Raw genomic sequence first — 19,943 nt, 5'->3', positions numbered from 1 at the left:
CTGCTCCCCCGCCCGGCCACACAAGCTGGGCGCTCCGCCCCTCCCGGCCTGCTCGCCCCGCCCCCCCGCCTGCTGAACATGGACAGCAGCGTACACTGGCCACCAATGGTTTATTTTTAAGCAAAGCCTGTAATATATACATTGCTGGCACAGACCAGCAATGTATATATTATTGGTACCACTGGGCACCAATGATCATAGCCAATAATATATACATTGCTGGCACAGACCAGCAATGTATATATTATTGGTACCACTGGGCACCAATGATTATTTATTAGGCAGTGATATATACATTGCTGGCACAGGCCAGCAATGTATATATTACTAGCACCACTGCACACCAATGATTATTTATATACATTGCTGGCACAGGCACTCATTTGTGCTGTAAAAACGTTTTGAAGAGCTAAAACGTTTTACCTGCAATGGGAATGGTACTTAAATGGCATTTAAAACTGTAATCTGCTGCAGTGGGAATGCTAAATACCGTTTAAGATTACCTGTAACTTAAAACGGGTCTGCAGTGGGAAAGCAGCATAATTGTGCATTTGTTCGGTGCTTTGTTTACTGTTTCCTGTCCCTGAAGATTTTTTTTCTGCCTGAATCTACAGTACATACTGTAGCACAGTTGCTTGGGGACTTTTTGGCTTTGACCCTTAGAGCAAAAACTGTTGCTATGGTGGAATTACTGTGCGCACATTTGGACCCTGGGGTATTATGAGCAGACTTTCTGTGGTCTAGTGTCATAGGCATTGGTGGACTTTGTATATACCCTTATAGTGGGCATGGGCACAGACTTTGGATCTCTGACTTAAATGCTGTAGAGGGGGAGGGGGCTATACTTTACCCTCTGTATTGAGAGGTGCTACCTTGCTGAGATTTCTAGCTACATGCAAAACAGGGGGTTTGCAGGTGCACTATGCACTCATTAGTGATAACCTATATTCCTTTTTAGATTTCATTTATGAGGTTGTTAGCATACATTTGGCCAAAGAAGATATGTACCTGCTCACAGCGTTAAGATCGCTCCTTTCGAGCAGGTCCCTAGCACTATGGGGTGAGCAAGTTAATTGATAAGAAAGGTGGTTCACCACAGGTGATGGTAATCCTACATTACTAGGGAAGTCCATGTGTCTAAAGGTGCGTACACACGGGGGAGATATATTGCTCAGTCTCTCCTTTTCATCAGCGATCAGAGAGCCGCAGGGGTAATCAGCTGGTCCCGGGAGCGAGCACCAGCGACCATATTTCCAGCGATTATAGCCCATATCGCTGCTGTGTGTGCACGGCTTTATGGGACCTGCTGTGCTTAGCTGGGCTTTTTGGCATGACTGCAGCTGTGAACACAAAATAAAAATGGAATGGCCACCCAGTATACAGTACGTACGATAAAAATAATAGTCTGCAAAATATTAATGACTGTCTTTAACAGACCTATACATTCAATGGTTTTAGGAATTTCCTACTGCGTCTGTGAGGGTAAAACTCCAACCTTTCTTTATTGCAGGCACAGATGAAGGATTACCAGAGAGAGCTGGAGGATACCAGAGGATCCAGGGATGAAGTTTTGAGCCAGTTCAAAGAAAATGAGAAAAAACTAAAGAGTATGGAAGCAGAGATGATCCATATGCAAGAGGTAAAATGAAATTGCATTAGAACATACTTGCATCGGTCATTTCAATACAATAAAAAAAAATTGCTAGTTATATTGGATTGCTGGTTCAGTGTTGTAAAGAAAACAGCATAGATCGCCCATACACACATGCCTACGTGTATACACACAGGGTGATGTGTGCTTTAATTTCAAAGCTATCTAGTCAGATCTCTTAGAGGGTGTGGATCAGTTGGGGTCACCAGCAAGTCGACAGTTTCATTAGGTCAATAGTGAAAAAGTCGACATGGTGGTTTTTTTACCCTTATGTCGACAGTTAACATAAACACTAAAACGTTCCGCCGCGTCCCCTCGCTAATCTCGGCACACTATTTTATTCTCCCACCACACCCTAGTGCATGGTAGGGCATGAAATACCGCCTGTCGGCTCAAAAACCAGTAAAAATGACAGACCCATGTTGACCTATCTGCATGTCGACCTACGTGATGGTGACCCAGTGACTATATCCCCTCTTAAAAATAGCCCTAGAATCGCCCCATGTGTATGGGCCTTTATGGGGCTATACACAAGTAGAGATTTTGTGTCCTTTTCTAAGCGATTTGACTAGATCACTTGGAAAATTACACTATATTGCTCTGTGTAGCTGTGCTGAAAAAATGTTTAGTTCGAAGGGAACAAAATTAGTCCAGGGGTTCTCAAACTTGGTCCTCAGAACCCCACACAGTTCACATTTTCCAGGTCAGACAGCAGGTGCGTTCATTAGTCATTGACACATTTTAAAAGATCCACAGGTGGAGCTAATTATGTCACTTGTGATTCTGTGAGGAGATCTGCAAAACATGCACGGTGTGGTGTCCTGCAGACAGTGTTTGAGAACCTGTGCTTTAAGCTGGCCATACATCAGAAAGATCGATTGCGCTCATGATTGTGCCAATTTCCCTTCAATTCCCCGGAAGTCGTTGGTGGTTTTTGGACACACAATATGTGCACACAATCTGCATACAATCCATTTTACAATCAATTGAGGTTGTATGATTGGGTACAATATCTTTCTGATGTATGGCCACCTTTTAGTATAAACTCATTCCCACTTGTCCAAGAGTCCTTCCTCAAAGTGAAGAGGTTGCCTGACTGTTCTTTATATTGGCCCCTGATATATTTATACATGTTTAGCATGTCTCCCCTTAAATGTCTTTTCTATGATAAATAATCCCAATTTGTTCAATCTGTCTTCATATATTAAATTCTCCAACCCCTTTTATTAGCTTTGTTGCTCTTCTTTGTATTTTTTTTTTCCAGTTCTAGAATGTCCTTTTTATAGTGCGGGGCCCAGAATTGACGCTGAGCACTACACTCCAGTTTGTTATCACTTTGGACTCCTAGATCCTTTTCCAGTTCTGATATACCCAAAGCAACCCTGCTGAGATTATAGCTAGCACACTGGTTATGTCTCCCAAGGTGCATAACCTTGCATTTATTCACATTGCGTGAATACAGTCACTGACCATCACTGTGCTGAGCGATCCACATTGCTCAGATCACTTGTGCACATCACACTGTGTGTAGGCCCAATTAGATTAGTGCCTCAGGAGCTGGTGTTGTGTTTCAGAGCTCCTCCTGAGAGGTGGGCATCCAGCAGCGGTGAGTGGTCTGCCTAACCCCAACTAGCGGGGCACCAAGCATTTATAAAGCTGGTTTCCAACAGTGGTCCACAGCACCATTTAAATTGGCGCCATAGTTGGGGGGGCAGAGCCAATTGCCCAGACTGCCTTTTTGCTCCCGGCGGTACTCAAATGCCTACAGCCATCTCAAGTGCACCGCATGTTAGACTGCACTCTGAAACCAATGCTCTTCTCCTAGCATTAGCAGCAATCGGTGGATTACCACACAAGCTACACCAGAGGTCGTGTGTACAGTGGTGTATAGCTCGTTAGGCGAGCAGAGACTAGCGATTTCAGTATGGGTCATTGTGAAAGGTTGACATGGGTTTTTCACTTTTTTTTTTTTTTGTCCTGAATGTCAGCATGGATACAGTATCGGTGTACCGTGCCCCCTGCATGGCTCGCTGCGCTCACAATGCTCGGCACACTTCTATTCTCCCTCCACACCCTAGTGGATGGTAGGGCATGAAATACCTCTGGTCGGTACATGTTAGCTCAAAAAACTCATGTCAACGTTTTGACGGTTGACTTTGCGATTATCAACCTTCCAGCCATGTCGACCTATTTCAGGTGTCGACCTTCAGTGTTTGACCAACCCAACCTTTTTATAGGGTCAACCGATTGACCTTATCCCATTATGAAGCAGTGGATGTTTCATTTTTAGGAATAAACTTGATAGCCATGGATGAGATCCAGAAAGAACTGCACACATCTGTGACTCTTATTAGGCTTAACTCCTAGAACTTTTGATTCCTCAGGAGTTCAATTTAGAATCTATAAAAGGTTTATCTTTAGGGGTTTTGTTTTTTTTGTATGTCTTAAGGGACAGCAGCGGGCGGGGGATGCCGGCTATAGAGAGCCAAGCAGGGGGAGGCTGCATATGGCGCCGGGCTGGAGGAAGCTGTGTTGCAGTGGGGTGACAGCGGGAGGCGAGCAGGGAGAACTTGATGACATGACGCTGGCTGCCAGGCAGCAGGGGGAGCCGGGAGAAACAGATAACTTAAAAAAAAAAAAAAAAAAAAAAAAAAACGCCCATAGAGATGACTAGCAAGCCATTGATTGGCTGAGACCTCTCTCAACCAATCAGCGATTGGCTGAGAGAGGTTTCAGCCAATCAATGGCTTGCTAGTCATCTCTATGGGCGTTTTTTCCAAGTTATCTGTTTCTCCTGGCTCCCGCCGCTGCGGTGCTGCCCTGCAGTCAGCGTCATGTCATCAAGTTCTCCCTGCTCGCCTCCCACTGTCACCCCACCGCAACACAGCTTCCTCCTGCCCGGGTCCCCATGTAGCCTCTCCCTGCTCGGCTCTCAATTAGCCGGCATCCCGCTGCCGTCCCCCGCACGGCTCCCTCCACCTGCAGCTCCCCGGGGACTGCATATGATAAATCCATGCGATTTATCATATGCAAACCTTGGCACATCAAGTGCCTAATCGTGCTTCCCCCTCCCGGGGAGCTGCAGGGGAAATCAGGTCCGACTTGTCCCTAGGACAAGTCAGACTAATGTATGGGGGCCTTTATATACTGGTCTGTAACTAACTTGATTTATCTATTTAATTTCAGGAACTTGCTGCTGCAGAGCGTGCCAAAAGACAAGCTCAACAGGAGAGAGATGAACTGAGTGATGAAATTACAAATAGTAGTGGTAAAGGGTAAGAATGTTTTCTTCTGCACTCCATCAACAAACTGCCTTTGGTCTCCCCTGAAACCTACAGTTTATTTATTTTTACATTTTCTTGAATAGACCTGTGTATGTTTAACATAATAGTATACCAAAACTCATTTGTTTATGCATACCTACATTAGGGCCTTGGCTTTGGAAGAAAAGAGACGCTTGGATGCTCGCATAGCACAATTGGAGGAAGAATTAGAGGAGGAACAGAGCAACACGGAACTGGCCAATGACAGACTGAGAAAGGCAACTCTACAGGTGTGGGGGGGGGGGGGGGTTCTGCTGAATGTTTCAAAATTTAAAAAATGAATCAACCACTTTTTTCCCAATAAACTTTTACCTGTCAGTTATTTCCATCTGTCAAAACACACCTCCTTCATTTAGTAACAGATGGCAAAATAAAAAAAATGTTGGATATGTATGGTTCTTGTTCTCAAAATGAGTTTTGTGCAATAGTTATGCTTCAAATGTACAAAGAAATTACAATGGGACATGTATTAAGTTAGTCATAAGATAAAACAATTGGTACTTGTTTCCTAGCACGGCCACGCCGATTTGTATCGGGTTGATCGTGCCGGAAAAATCGCGTCTGTCCCATCGCATGCGACCAAATCGCATGCAATGCGATCGACCCGATTTTTACATTGAATCAAATGTGAATAGGGCCCCTGGGACCCTATTTTACATTGGATTCAATGTAAAGTATTCCCCAGACCCCCAATTTCACCCCCTCAACAGCATCCCACGATTGACGCCAACCCGAAGCGTGGCGAGCCCGCGAGGGGCGGCGGTGCGCGTCCTCCGACCTTTTCATACCCCTACTATCCACGTCGGCGTGGAGTTTAGAATATAAAGTGTGGCGAGCGCACCGAGCCCGAAGCGTGGCGAGCGCACGCGCATAACTTCACAGTTATACGCGTCCCCTCGCGGGGCTTCGGGCTCGCTGCGCTCGCCACACTTTATATTCTCAACTCCACGCCGACGTGGATAGTAGGGGTAGGAAAAGGTCGGAGGACGCGCACCGCCGCCCCTTGCTCGCCACGCTTCGGGTTGGCGTCAATCGTGGAGTGACGCTCACAATGGGGTTGCGTAACTTTTTAACCATGACGGGGCCATGTACAATGTGAAATGGGTCATATTGGCCCATTTCACATTGTTTCCTATGTAAAAATGGACTTAATCAAGTCCATCATCTTGTGCCATTATAATGGCACAAGACCGACGTGATGCTCCCGATTTCAATGTTAAAAATATTTTAACATTGAAGCCTATGGCAAAATCGAGTCCATTGCGTCGGGGGCCATGTTAATGGACGCGACCGACGCGATGCCCCCGGCAAAATGGACCGGATTTCAAAGGAAATCGGGTCCATCGCGTCCATCGTGTACCTTAACTTTAAGGTACACGATGGACGCGATTGTGGCCGTGCTGGGAAACAAGTACCAAACAATTTTACTACAAAAACACATTTGTTTACTTATTACCATAAAAACCACGATAGGTTATATAAAACAGAAACAAATGTAACCACCTGGCTCATACCCATATAAGTGCACAGGTGTATAGCAGGCTGAATTCCAGATGCCCAATCTACCTAACAGCTCAAATAGTCAAAAGTTTAAAGTCCCCAAAGGGGTCAGATGTTTCCTTGCCATATAAAGGCTTAGCGTTTATACACAATGCGTTTCATACCTTTAAAGTTTATCAACTGTGGATGCTAAGCAGTGAACATTTCCAGCTCTAAGTGGATGCTCCGCCTCTCTTAAATGCAGGAAACCAGGGTCACAGTTTGTTCCTTAAGGAAAAGCATTCCACTTTAGCCAGTGTGCTCATTGGGTTCATATCATTATTTTTTTTTTTTTTTTTTACTGTTCTCTGAACCACAATCAGTTTGTGTTCCTGGTCTCACAGAGGGCCAGATGTTTCAAGAAGGGATAAAATGGAGAGTGTTAAACAGCCAGCCTATCAGCTTCTAACTGCTGTTCTACAGGATGGGTTTGAAAAATGACAGGTATGAGCTGGTTGTTAATCACTCTCCACTTTATCACTTTTTGAAGCTTGATACATCTGGCCCTCAATCACAAGTGAAAATTTGCTCCTGTGGATTTTTTACAATGTGTCTGAGTAATATACCTGTGCACCTGCTTGGTGTCCTGGAAAATGAACTGATTGGGGTGACACGGATAGAGTTTGAGAACCATTCAGTTAATAAAAGCATTCTGAAGTATTTAAGGCAGAGGTTCCCAAACTCTATTCTCAAAGCACCCTAAAGTCCAGATTTTGAAGATATCCGTGCTTGAGAACAGTTGACTTAGTAGGTCAGTCAATTTGGATAGCCATGAAACCTGAAGTTCCTTAAGGACCAAGTTTGGGAACCTCTATTTTAAGGGATAAATCCAGCTGATCATGCAGTGCCTATAATATTTTAAACTTTGTAACTTTGGTTCTCAATTTTGAAGGTTGACCAGCTAAATGCAGACCTGAATGCAGAGCGAAGCAATTCCCAGAAAAATGAAAATGCCCGCCAGCAACTAGATAGACAGAACAAGGAGTTGAAAACAAAGCTACAAGAGTTGGAGGGCTCTGTTAAATCCAAATTTAAGGCTTCAATCACTGCATTGGAAGTAAAGATAGCACAACTGGAGGAACAACTTGACACAGAGACTAAGTATGAATTTTACAGGGTTTGAATGTCATAAAAATGTGGTGCAGTCTGTACCATGTAAAATAGAAGTGTTTGTGCCAATACTACCTGCTAGCCTTAAATGTTTTCCTGGTACTTATGTAATATCTGGGCTCCCGTTTTTCTTATGAGACCGCGTCCCCTCGCGGGGCTCGCTGCGCTCGCCACGCTTCGGGCATGGTGGCTCGCTGCGCTCGCCACACTATATAAAATCAACTCCATGCGTAGTTGGATAGTAGGGGTATGAAAAAATGGGGTGCATTTAACATGGGAGCCCAGATAATACATAAGTACCGTTTTCCTTTCATCCCTTTCATAAAGCTGTTTTTAGACAGTGAAACGTGCGCGTTGGCATAGGTCCAGTCTGAAATACTTGATAGCCTTAATAGAAATGTGATTGTTAGTTTGCAGTACTATTTGAAAGTGATCCCTATAAGGCAGAAAATTATCTGTGGAAACTAAACTAAGTGGAAGGTACCTGAGAGAGCCCAGCGGTGGGACTCCAGGAACTACTATTTGGTTCCAATATATATACTAAACCAAATGCCTCATGATCAGGCTCATATGCCTGTCGGCTGCACTCCTAATAGCTATCTAGCTTCACATCAGTAAAAATTGCAGTACTTCTTTACTTTCACGGCGCCACTAGATAGGACAGATAGGATACTAGATAGGATACGATTTGGTATGCGATTTGACATAAGATATCGCATAAGATTTACTATCCATTTCATTACCCCACTATCCACTAGGGCGTGGAGTTGATTTTATATAGCGTGGCGAGCCACCGAGCCCGAAGCGTGGCGAGGGGACACGGAATGTATTTTATGGAATTGCATGCAAATGGCATGCAATATTGGGGACTTGCTTTGAAACAACATCAGTGTCCCTTCGCGGGGCTCGCCACGCTTCGGGCTCGGTGGCTCGCTGCGTTCGCCACACTACATAAAATCAACTCCACGCCCTAGTGGATAGTGGGGTAATGAAATGGATAGTAAATCTTATCCTATATCTTATACTATATCTTATGCGATATCTTATGTCAAATCGCATACCAAATCGTATCCTATCTGTCCTATCTAGTGGCGCCGTGAAAGTAAAGAAGTACCAAAATTGCATAGTTCCACTATATATATAAACCATTGTTGGAAAGACCGTGATAAACTTTGATACACTATATTAGAAGTTAACTTTTAGTCCCAATTAGACTATAAGCACAAACAAAGTGGGTGTAGTTAGGTTAGTGGACTTCTGTGCGCCTTGAGTCACCAAACAACTGATGTCCCTGGGATTCCAGAACACAGATCGAAATAGACTGTGGTTGCTTCTACCTGACTGCCTATCACAGCTCTGCAGCCTGTACTGTCTGGCAGGCAGCTCCCTGTACTCACATGGTGCGTGACCCTGGACAGCCCTAGGGGTGTTGGTGGTTTTATTCATGGTTCCTGTTTCAGCACTGCACAGGAAGTATCTGAGCTCTTAGTGTTTTCTGCTTCTAAAACACTACAGGCTTGGGAATCGCATTGGGTCATTCTTTGTACACTGAAGCTTCTAATAGCAAGTATTGTGGAACTATATTGGGTTACTTTTTGATTGCGGATTTGAATGTAACCTATATGTACAGTATATCTTGCTGTATATGTTACTGAAATGATAGATCACTGTCCTACATAGGTGATCTGTTAGTGTTTGTAGACAAAGGCTATAATAGGCATATATACATATACACTAAAAGTCCAACTGCGCAAATTCCTTTGAATTAATGTCCATCTTTTTTTTTTTCTACAATGTAGCGTGCGGCCTCCATAAAAGCCAAGCCAAGGGCTTCAGTGGGTAATTTCATGCGAAAAAATGGAGACGTACAATGAGTAAACCATAAATTAAATTTACGAATGACTAAAAGTTCACATGTAAATTTATAAAACCAAGTTTGCCAGCGTAACACCACAGTATTGTCCAAGAGAAGCACCAGGAGGCCGGGCTGGAGCCGCGGTCGGCCTTGCACTCAGCAAGAGTAGTTCTGGACAGATCGAAGAGACTTCTTTCACGTCAGCATTGGAAGGCATTCCCAGCGTGTTTCATCACAACCGAACTTCGTCAGGGGTGTCAAGCTGACCAAGTCTGGTTGTGACTAAGCGTGTTGGGCGTGGCTACCAGTGCTGCCATGAAAAAAGTATCTTCGATCTGTCCAGAACTACTCTTGCTGAGTTGAGTGTAAGGCTGACCGCGGCTCCAGCCCGGCCTCCTGGTGCTTCTCTTGGACAATACTGTGGTGTTACGCTGGCAAACTTGCTTTTATAAACTTTTATGCTACCCATACACTTAATGTGATCGCATCTCATGGTGCAAAATTTGCCCCCTTTCAGCACTCTGTCGCATGCCATATTGGGTGCTGGTAGAGGGTGGTAAAAAGCAGGGTCGGTGTGCCGGGATTTAAGATCCGGGTGGACACTTTCACACTACACAAATTACCGGGTAGAACTGCTTCACCCGTTAATTTGCTTTTCTGTCTGAAAGGGGTATTCGTTTTTGTTTAAGTGTCAAACTTCATAGCTCACACATACACAACAAAAATGATGCAGCGTCCTGCAGATGGACTCTGAGGAAGATTTTACTGTGAGTGAAAAATCTAAATTTGCTTTTTTTTTTTTTTTCTTCAGGGAGAGGCAGAATGCAAGCAAACAGGTCCGTCGCACTGAGAAAAAATTAAAGGATATGTTAATGCAGATAGAAGATGAAAGACGCAATGCTGAACAGTACAAAGACCAGGTATTTCTAGTCTTATCACTTAACTGTCATACAGAGGGGGAAATTTACTAAAGGAAATTTGTAAAAAAAAATAGGTGTGTTTGTATTTAGAAATACACTTATTTTTAACCTTTACTATCCCGAAAATATGGTTATTCGTATTGATGTGCTATCAATTCGAATTGCCGTATTTTCGGGATAGTAAATGTCAAAAATAAGTCTATTTCTGGATACAAAAATACACCTATTTTTTACGAATTTCCTTTAGTAAATTTCCCCCAGAGTGTCAGATTCTCATTAGGGTAACATTTAAAACCTATTTTCTGCTTCCAGGCTGAAAAAAATAATATCCGAATGAAACAGTTAAAACGCCAGGTGGAAGAAGCAGAGGAAGAAGCACAGCGGGCCAATGCCATGCGGCGTAAATTGCAGCGTGAGCTTGAAGATGCCACAGAGACAGCTGATTTAATGAACCGTGAGGTTAACACCCTTAAGAGCAAGCTTCGGTGAGCATCTTTTCAGTTGTTTAGAACCATCTATTTGAAGAGGGAAGTCTGTCCACACAGTACACCAGTTTATCCTTTTCATCATAGCATACAGTTAAAGCTATGGTTTTCATTGTTTGTGTCACAGTAATAATGCTTTAAAAATGTGTTAATAGTTTATTTTGTTTATTGATAACAAAAAAAATAAAGTGAATTGACAAGAGAATCAAATGAAAATTTGGTTTGACCACACTTTGCATTCAAAACAGCATCAATTCATCTAGGGGCTTGCATACCATTTTGAAGGAACTTCTATGGATGTGGACTTGCTCAAATCCTTCTGCCTCTTCATGTAATCTAGACTGACTCTGTTGCTATAAGGACTCTGTTCAGGCAATATAATCACTTCCAGTACCCCTTGTCCTTTATCTGAAGATGTCTTAATGACATTGGCTTTGTTTGAGCTTGTTGTCCTGCTGCAGAATACATTAAGTAATTCAGATGCTGAGAATGTGAAGTGAATTAGCGGTCAGTTTGCTGAAATGCAGCCTCAAAATTGCAAGGAACCCCCACCATGTTTCACTTTTTGTTGCCTGCAGACACTAATGCCCGGTACACACCAGGACGACCCGCTCACGAGTTCCGATCCAATTGCGACATGCACCCGGGTGTATGTTCGTTTTCAGATCCTGCTGCAGGTAGGATCTGAATAACGACCGACCCGCGGGGGCCACGCATCCGATCGGAACAGGACAGAAAAGGGCCCAATCAACATACAATCTACATACAATCGGTCGGAATGGGATCGGAGCATTATTATTGTACTTATGTACCGCCCTCTATCAAACTGACAGCCAGATATTTCAAATTTGGCTCCTAAGCCAGAGCACCTGCTTCCATTTTCCTGAACCCGATACAGGGCAGCCTATGTCATAATTGCTATGTGCCCTGCATTCCTTGAATACCGGTCCAAGTTGGTACTACAGGAACCGCAGTGGGTGGCCTCCTGTTGCTGAAGTATTTCCCATATTGCTGACAGCTTAGCGGCTCCACTGCCTCATCCTTTTTTGGGTTACCTTTCCGTGCATATGCCACCCATGCTCCTGCAGGATATGCCTCGGATTTTGCGTGCAGCTCAATCCGAGGTGTCACCTGCACAGATATGAGTCTGAGGCTTCTTTGGTATGCAAGGATGCATAAGCAACGGGCTCAAAGGGATCTCTTTCTGATAAAGTAAATTCTTTGGTCGACATGGATGTCCTTGCCTTGGTACAAGCTGTTTGTACCATTGTGCAAATTCAAGATGTGCCAGCGGTAACTAAACCTAGGACGCTTAAACATTGTCGGTTAGTAAGATCATCATCATAGTGGGAATTCAGTCTTGAGTTATGCCAGGAAGCATGGCAAACTCCTAGCAGTTCCCAAGAAACTCCTCCTTTTTTTTATCCTCTGCCAGTCGGCAGTGGGAGGTACCGCCCTCTTTAGATGCTCGTGTCATACACTTAGTCCGTGTGTCCACATTGGCAATTCCGTCCATGTCTTCCTTAAAAGACGCCACGGTCTTAAAATTACTTTCTAGCTTTCTGTCTAAGTGTCAAAAGCCAGGGCAACCCATGGCTAAGACTTTTTAATGCCTCTGAGGAACAGTTGTCTTATGTGATGGACATAAACCTACTCGAGTGAGGTGGCCATGGATGTTATAAAATTGGCTTCTTATGCATTGCATTGCAACTGCACAGCAGTCTTAGCAGGCCGGACCCTTTGATTACATTCTTGGAAAACTGATATTGATTCCAAAAAAGCTCTAAAAGACTTTCCTTTTGCCTGAGAACTTCCTTTTGTGTCAAGTTGGACAAGATTGTGGCCTCTTAAGTCAGCATTTTTGTTGAAGACAAACGGAACTCATCGCCCTATTCTCAACCTCAAGGCCCTCAACAGATTTATTTGTGCACCCAAGTTTCGCATGGAGACTCTTAGATCCATAATCCTTGCCTTGGAGCCTGGGGATTTTATGGTTTCTCTGGACATACAGGATGCCTACCTGCATGTCCCTATAGCGCCGGCTCATCAGCAGATGCTCCAGTTTGTGATTATGCACAGCAATTTTCAGTTCCAGGCTCTGCCATTTGACCTCTCTACAGCAGTGTTCTCTGCTCTGCCAAGGCATTTTGATAATGGCTTATCTGGATGACCTGCTCAGTCCCAAGAAACCTTGCTAATTCATATTCAAACCACTATCCGTTTTATTGCCGAATCACAGTTGGGTGATCTATTTCACTGCATCCCTGTACATGTATGTTGTATTCTGGGGTACAGAGAATATTTCTACCCCTAGACAAACCTTCAACATAAAATTTGACTCCTCCTGCACAGCCCATGAGTGTCTATATAGGCAATGCAGGTTTAACGGTCTATGGCAGGGGTTCCCAACCCTGGTCCTCAAGTACCCCCAACAGTGCACGTTTTCCAGGTCACCCAGCAGGTGCACTGAATATTCAGACACATTTTAAAAGATCCACAGGTGGAGCTAATTATATCATTTGTGATTCTGTGTGGAGACCTGGAAAACATGCACTGTTGGTGGGGTACTTGAGGACCAGGGTTGGGAAACACTGGTCTATGGTATCGACCTTAAATATGGTAGAATATGCACAGTTCCACTGTCCGCCTCTTCAGAGCCTCATACTATCCAAATTGAGTGGACAACAGCACATGATAAAAATTCAGACCATGGTCCTTACACCAGCAGTTTGGGTGTCCCTCCTCTGGTTGCCTATTCTGGATTTCAAACTGGGTACTCAATGCCACAGACACCAGTCTTTGCGGCTGTGGAGCAGTGATGGGTCGAAATACGTTTCAAGGACGTTGGAGCTAGGCCGCCCTTTCAAGCAACGTGTTAGAGCTCCGTGCCATCTTCAGAGCTCTCACGATAGCTCAGAACATTCTTCACGGCTGTCCAGATTCAGTCCGACAACGCTACGGCAGTGTCCTACTTAAATCACCAAGGTGGGACTCCCAGTCTAGGGGTGATGGCAGAGGCCACTCGAATCCTACATTGGGCCGAAGTAAATCATCCAGCCATTTCTGCGATATTCATCCCAGCGGATTTCCTCAGCAGAAACGACATCCATGCAGGGGATTGATCTTTTCATCCAGAATCCTTAAAGCTGATGGTGGACAAATTGGGTCTACCAGATGTGGACCTCACAATACCAAGCTTCCCACGTTTGGAGCAAGGACAAGAGACCCCCCTGGTGGCTTTTGTCGATGCTCTATATCACAGGTCTTCAACCTGTGGCCCTCCCAGATGTTGTGGAACTACATTTCCCAGCATGCCCTGACAGTTTTGGCATGCTCTTATAGGAAAAAATGTGGCAATGCATGTTGGAACATGTAGTTTCACAACATCTGGAGGGCCATAGGTTGAAGACCCATGCTCTATATCATCCTTCCGTTCTTCCGAATACCATTCGTATGCAAGTTCAAGCAGGATGGGGGACTAATAATTCTCATTGCGACCACTTGGCCCAGGCCACCGTTGGTATGCAGATCAGCTGACTCACAGTAGGTGATCAGTTACCACTACCTTTACGGCTGGACTTTCTGTGTCGGAGCCCTGACTACACCCAGATTTGGCTCTTGAGTAATCAGTCTAAGTGCTAAAGGTGGTTCAAACCTTGATTTAAATCAAGTAAACCAGTTTCTTCTTGAATGTATAGCAGAGTATGGCATACCTACTTTCAGTGGTGCACTACGCGAGTATGATGCCTCCTTTTAGATGTGGTATGAGCTCTCAATATGTATGTAGATTGCACTACGTCTATTAGACGTACAGATTCCCTGTTCTTCCTTTGGCTTTCATAAGAGTGGATGACCAACTACAAAACAAACATTAGCTCAATGGCATTGCATGACAATCTCCGAAGCGTATACAAGAGCGACTCTTCCCGTTTTGGCCCACTCTACATGGACAGTAGGGCCTTCATGGGCAGCACACTGTGGAACTTCAGCATATCCTCTCTGCAAAGCTGGCACTCATCAGTCAATACATTTCTTCAGTTTGATGTCTTTGCTTCTCAGGATGATTCCTTCAGGTGCAGAGTTCTCCTCTCCACTTGTGGACTCTGCTGAGGAAAATTTGGAGTTGTGGTAGACGTATCCAACGTTAACTCCTTTTCCTCCGGGTCCACAGGATGCCCACCCTGAATGCACCTGGCCTTTTGAGTTCACTTATTCTCACATATACACAGGAAATGTACAACTGAGACTGTGTTCTTAAGTAAATCAGTCTTCCTTCTCCACTTCAAACTCCTGCCTTGGGCTTGCTCGCAAAACTGAATGCCTAAAGGCAGGGTGTGCAGAAGGTGGGCCAGAGCATCCTGGGACTAAAAGCTTAACTGATGGTGCTCCAGACACAACTTCAAACACACCCCGAAGTGACTCCTGTGGACACTGTATACCTCAAGGAAAAGGCATTAACCATCCTTAGTCTACCATAACTCCAATTTTCCTGCTGGGTCTAATTTCCATTACTCTGAGTGGAACAGCTCAGTTGGTGTCAGACCAGTCTTTGCTTAGAACCTTGGATCGTACAGCTTAAGGATTTGGAATATTTCTTATAGAATCCTTGAATGTCATCCCAGGGTCTGTTGGAGGTCTCTGAGAAGGGTGTAGTCGAAGTTCCTAATTCCACAATTCTTCTAGAGGACTAGGCTGGGCAACACCGGCCCTCCTGATGTTGATAAACTACACATCCCAGCATGCCTTGCATCAGTTTCAGCATGGCCACATAGCAAAACTAATGCAAAGCATCCTGGGATGTGTAGTTTTGCTATGTGGCCATGCTGAAACTGATGCAAGGCATCCTGGGATGTGTAGTTCACTAACATCTGGAGGGCCGGTGTTGCCCAGTCCTGCTTTAGATCCATCCTCTGGTCACGGGTTTGAGGATCATTGTGGCTGTGCAGCAGTCTCTTGACTGCTTGGACTTGGAAACCCAAATGGAAGCAGGAGGTCACATTATTGGCAATGACCCTGTTTCTCTCAAAACCTTTTTTTTTATTCTGGTGACATAGCCAATACCAGATGGAAAGCTTTCTATTTTTTACAAGTTTTCATGTCGGTATCCCGTTCCAGCAGATTATGTGGTAAGTCTACCTGGTGGCTCGATTAGCAAAGCTAGTTCAGTGATCTGAATCTTTTCAGAACTTGCTGGACAAGAAATATGAGGGTTGCTTTGAGTCTATTTCTTTTGTGCTTATCCACTATGGGTAAAATCTCCAAACTGCAATCCTTAACATGCAGGACAACAAATATTTGGCTTTATTCGAAATCACTGACTTATAACTTCACGCTCCCATTTGGGAAGTTCCTCATTCTCTAGTTATTCAGCTCCGTTTACGAACGTTCTGCTCCCTGTCATTCAGTTTGTTTGTGGTTTCTGATACAGGATTTTTGGTAGTTGAAGGCTGCCCTGCTGAACCACGTGCTTGATCTGAGCTGTCACTCTTCGCTCTATTGAGCTGGCTGTGGGATCAGTTTCTACACAAGGGCCTTCTTCCTTGGTTGGATTTAATGACCTGGCATTTGAGGCCCAGCTTCGAAGGCTATAGATTTTTCTCCTTCAGTGGTTAATACTATGTTGTGGGCCTGAAATCAGGTTTTAGCTTGCGCTGGTCCCAGGGACTGGACGATCTAGATCCTGTGAGTTGAGGCACTGCTTTCATACCACCAGGTTTTGGCGATTTTGCGGAATTCGTCTTATTTATCGGCCCGATCCCTCAATCAGGTAGCATCAGACCAAATCGTAGCCAAGTCACTGAGATCCAGCCTGGCAATGTAGGGTGAAGAGCAGGAGCTGGGAGAGTGAGCAAATCCAGGCCAGAGGAGGGGAGGAGTTGCTTCTTCTGTACATATAAAAGGCAGTGATAGTGACAGATGCTGGTTCTGAAAGCAGAGGGGGAGAGTTCAGGTGTTGTCATAGTGAGGGATTGCAGAAATACAATGGCTGGGGGGTGGGCAGCATTCTATGATGGGCTTACAGCAGTCTACAGTAATGACCGTGCTGACTGTATGGGCCACAGCATTAGTGGGTGTGACTGTATGGTAAGGGAGGGAGGTGATCACCCTGTTCACTCATGAATCTGCAACTGACCCATAGTTTACAAGGGGCCTAATTATAACTGCTTAAAATCTAGTTTAAAAAAAAAAAAACTGATGTGTGAGATAATTTAATTAACTCAAAGTGAAGATCCCCAGATGCAATGGCCACATTTTGAGCATTTGTAAGTTATCAACAAATAGAATTCACTGCAGCAGTCAATATTCTTGTACCAGAGCTGCTTGCCCTTATGCCATGCAGAAACCAACCCAGATGGCGCTATAAAAAAAAAGGTGGGAGAATTGCAAGGGTTATTTACATTATTTTAATGGTTTGTTTGATGCTGTCCATACTTATTTTTGTCCTTTAATCTTTTTGGTACAGGCGCGGTGATGTGCCTTTAATTACAAGGCGTGTTGGAAGGAAAGGCGTTGATGATGCTTCCGATGATGACCTGGATGGAAAACCTGACTCTGGAAATTCAAAATCTACAGAATAGGAATTCTGTGACACTTAAGAAAAAAAAATTACTGTTTGCCTTCTCCTGCTTCAGACAATTGTTAATGTAGACACACTTTTTCCATACCTACCTAGGAGGGGAAGGTTTTTTTTTTTTTCTTGTGTTCTTTTGTAGAGAAAAAAGACAGAGTTGCAGGAAACTCACTTTATTGTTTTTCTTAAGATTACAAAGCCATTATGTGATCAGAAAGCAATCATTTTACACATTATCTGAGTCGCAGTTTCTGGTTGCTGTGGCTTAAAGATGGTAGTCAAAGTTTGCACTTTCAAATAATGACAGCCAGAATGGATTTGTAGACTGTAAACACTGTAACAGTTTTACATATAACTTGTCTATGCCAAAACTTTATTTCTGAAAGGCTTAGTCTGCTTAGAGGAACTTATTTAATCTTCTTGATTTAATCTTTGACTTTCAGTCTCTGACTCCATTTCTGCCTTTTTACTATTGGGGTTAATTAAACATAAATGGTAGTCCCTATAAACCTTTACCGGAAAGGGCATAAACCACTGGTTGTTATTGGAAATTCATTTAAGGACCAAATATTTAATCAGAATTATGGATCATGTTTTTTTACATTAGTTATGTCTTTTGCATACTTGATGTACCTGAGGGATAAATAAACTATATTATAAATATATAACTGGAGAAATAGCTGTACTGCACCCTTTATATGAACAGATAATTATGCACTCACTTTATTGTATCGTCGCCATTTTCAAATGCAATTTTATGCATCACTTCCTGCCTAGAAGAATCTATCCAGATGACTATACAAAACTCACAAGAATCAGAATTAGTCTCTAATCAACCCAATTTAACATCTGTGAAGGGTTTGGTATCATTTTGCCAGTTTATCCTGTGTATTCAAAGTGCCTTTATACTGCAACCTGGTTGTGTCTGAGTCAAGAGCTCTTAAACCACAACCATCTTGTTGCTTTACGTAATAAATACGGATTTTGCTGCAAATGTTTCCCAGTGTGGTTATTTTATGTTTAGATTTTACAAGTATTTAAGCAGTTATTACATTACTTTACTTAACAAAGCATTTTTTAAATTTGCTAGCAGGACATGGATACTTGTGCATTTCATATGGGGAAGCATCGCTGAATAAAACTGAAAAAATGTTACTGCCGCCAAGCTTTTCACCCATGACCACAGTGTTATGGGGAAACATTGAAGTTTTTGTGCTTACCTGCCATCCTCTGGTTCCTTAACATTGCTTCTGGGTGGCGGCTAGCAGGACTCTATCACCTCCAGCAGAAGAGGAAGCGTATGGTAAAGGATTAAAGTGAGAAGTGGAGGAAGGTGAACCAGGGTAAAAGGAAAAGTGGTCTGAGGTGTACAATTTTGAAAAGATGGGTTGTGGACACAGCTAACTCCTTGGGGGAAGGTGGTATGGGTCTTATTGGGCCTACAAACAGGAAATTTGAGGACATTTTCTAAGAAATCTAACTAGACCGCTTAGAAAAATGCCCCTACATCACTCCGTGTGTAGTGGCCATAGCGATCCATGTTGCCTAGTGATTAATATCCAGCATGCTCGATAAATCTAGTAACTGACCCGGACAGATCCCTCAGTGGAACATAGCTATGCAGTGCTGTGTGCATAGCGATCTAGCATTGCTTAGAACATTCTAGCTCAGTGGTTCTCAACCTCGGTCCTCTGGACCCCCCAACATTGCAAGTTTTCCAGGTCTCCACACAATCACAGGTGAAATAATTAGCTCCACCTTTTAAAATGTGTCAGTGAATGAGTGCACCTGCCTTGTGACATGGAAACCGTGCACTGATGGGGGGGGTCCTGAGGTTGAGAACCACTGCTCTAGCACGTCTCACCATGTATAGGCCTCATTAGTGTGCTTGTCTGCAGAGGTGGGGTGAAATGTATATATGTACAGTATGAACAAGTGTGTGTGTGAATGAGTGCGTTGGTGCATGTATAGGAATGAGATTGGCAGTGTATGTATGAATGCGCATCAGTGTATGAATGATATTAAAAAAGGGGCCAGTTAATAGCAGACAGGTGCATGAAACAAGGCTCCAACAACACTGTATGAGGACACATCTGTAAACATAGGCGAATCTAGAGTTATGGTAATGGGTGGTCCCAGATCTAGACACAACATCAGTGAGACCTTTTGCGCGACAATAAGGGGGCGTGGCCTCACGGGAAGGAGGCGTGGCATCACAAAAAGGGGTGTGGTACGTACACAGTAATGCCCATTACACATAAAGCCACACGCTGTAATGCCAATTACACATTGTTCCACACATCATGATGCCCATTACATACTATATAACAAACCATAATGCCCATTACATATTTGCTGCTTACCTACCTGCTTATTGCTAGGGGGTTCTTGCTTGATGGTACCATAGTACCCATTACACATGATGCCGCGCACCATAGTACCCATTACACATGATGCTGCACACCTTATGCCGCTTACACATGATGCTG

At 43.9% G+C, this 19,943-nt stretch overlaps 1 protein-coding gene across 2 annotated transcripts in view; it reads left to right on the top strand.

The window, feature by feature from the left end:
* MYH9 (myosin heavy chain 9) overlaps nucleotides 1-18,448 on the top strand; it is a 111,647-nt gene extending 93,199 nt beyond the window's left edge. For both annotated transcript variants that reach the window (XM_083156678.1, XM_083156677.1), the window contains exons 35-41: nucleotides 1,511-1,639; nucleotides 4,838-4,926; nucleotides 5,081-5,204; nucleotides 7,406-7,614; nucleotides 10,290-10,398; nucleotides 10,711-10,883; nucleotides 17,347-18,448. In XM_083156678.1, coding sequence (XP_083012804.1) covers nucleotides 1,511-1,639; nucleotides 4,838-4,926; nucleotides 5,081-5,204; nucleotides 7,406-7,614; nucleotides 10,290-10,398; nucleotides 10,711-10,883; nucleotides 17,347-17,461 — 948 coding nt within the window. In that variant the 3' untranslated portion in view covers nucleotides 17,462-18,448. The remainder of the gene's footprint in view (nucleotides 1-1,510; nucleotides 1,640-4,837; nucleotides 4,927-5,080; nucleotides 5,205-7,405; nucleotides 7,615-10,289; nucleotides 10,399-10,710; nucleotides 10,884-17,346) is intronic.
* The last annotated feature ends 1,495 nt before the right edge of the window (nucleotides 18,449-19,943 follow it).

Source organism: Crinia signifera, chromosome 8, assembly GCF_055691185.1.
Source record: "Crinia signifera chromosome 8, ASM5569118v1, whole genome shotgun sequence".
NCBI classification, from domain to species: Eukaryota; Metazoa; Chordata; class Amphibia; order Anura; family Myobatrachidae; genus Crinia; species Crinia signifera.
This window is presented reverse-complemented; position numbering and strand designations above follow the sequence as displayed.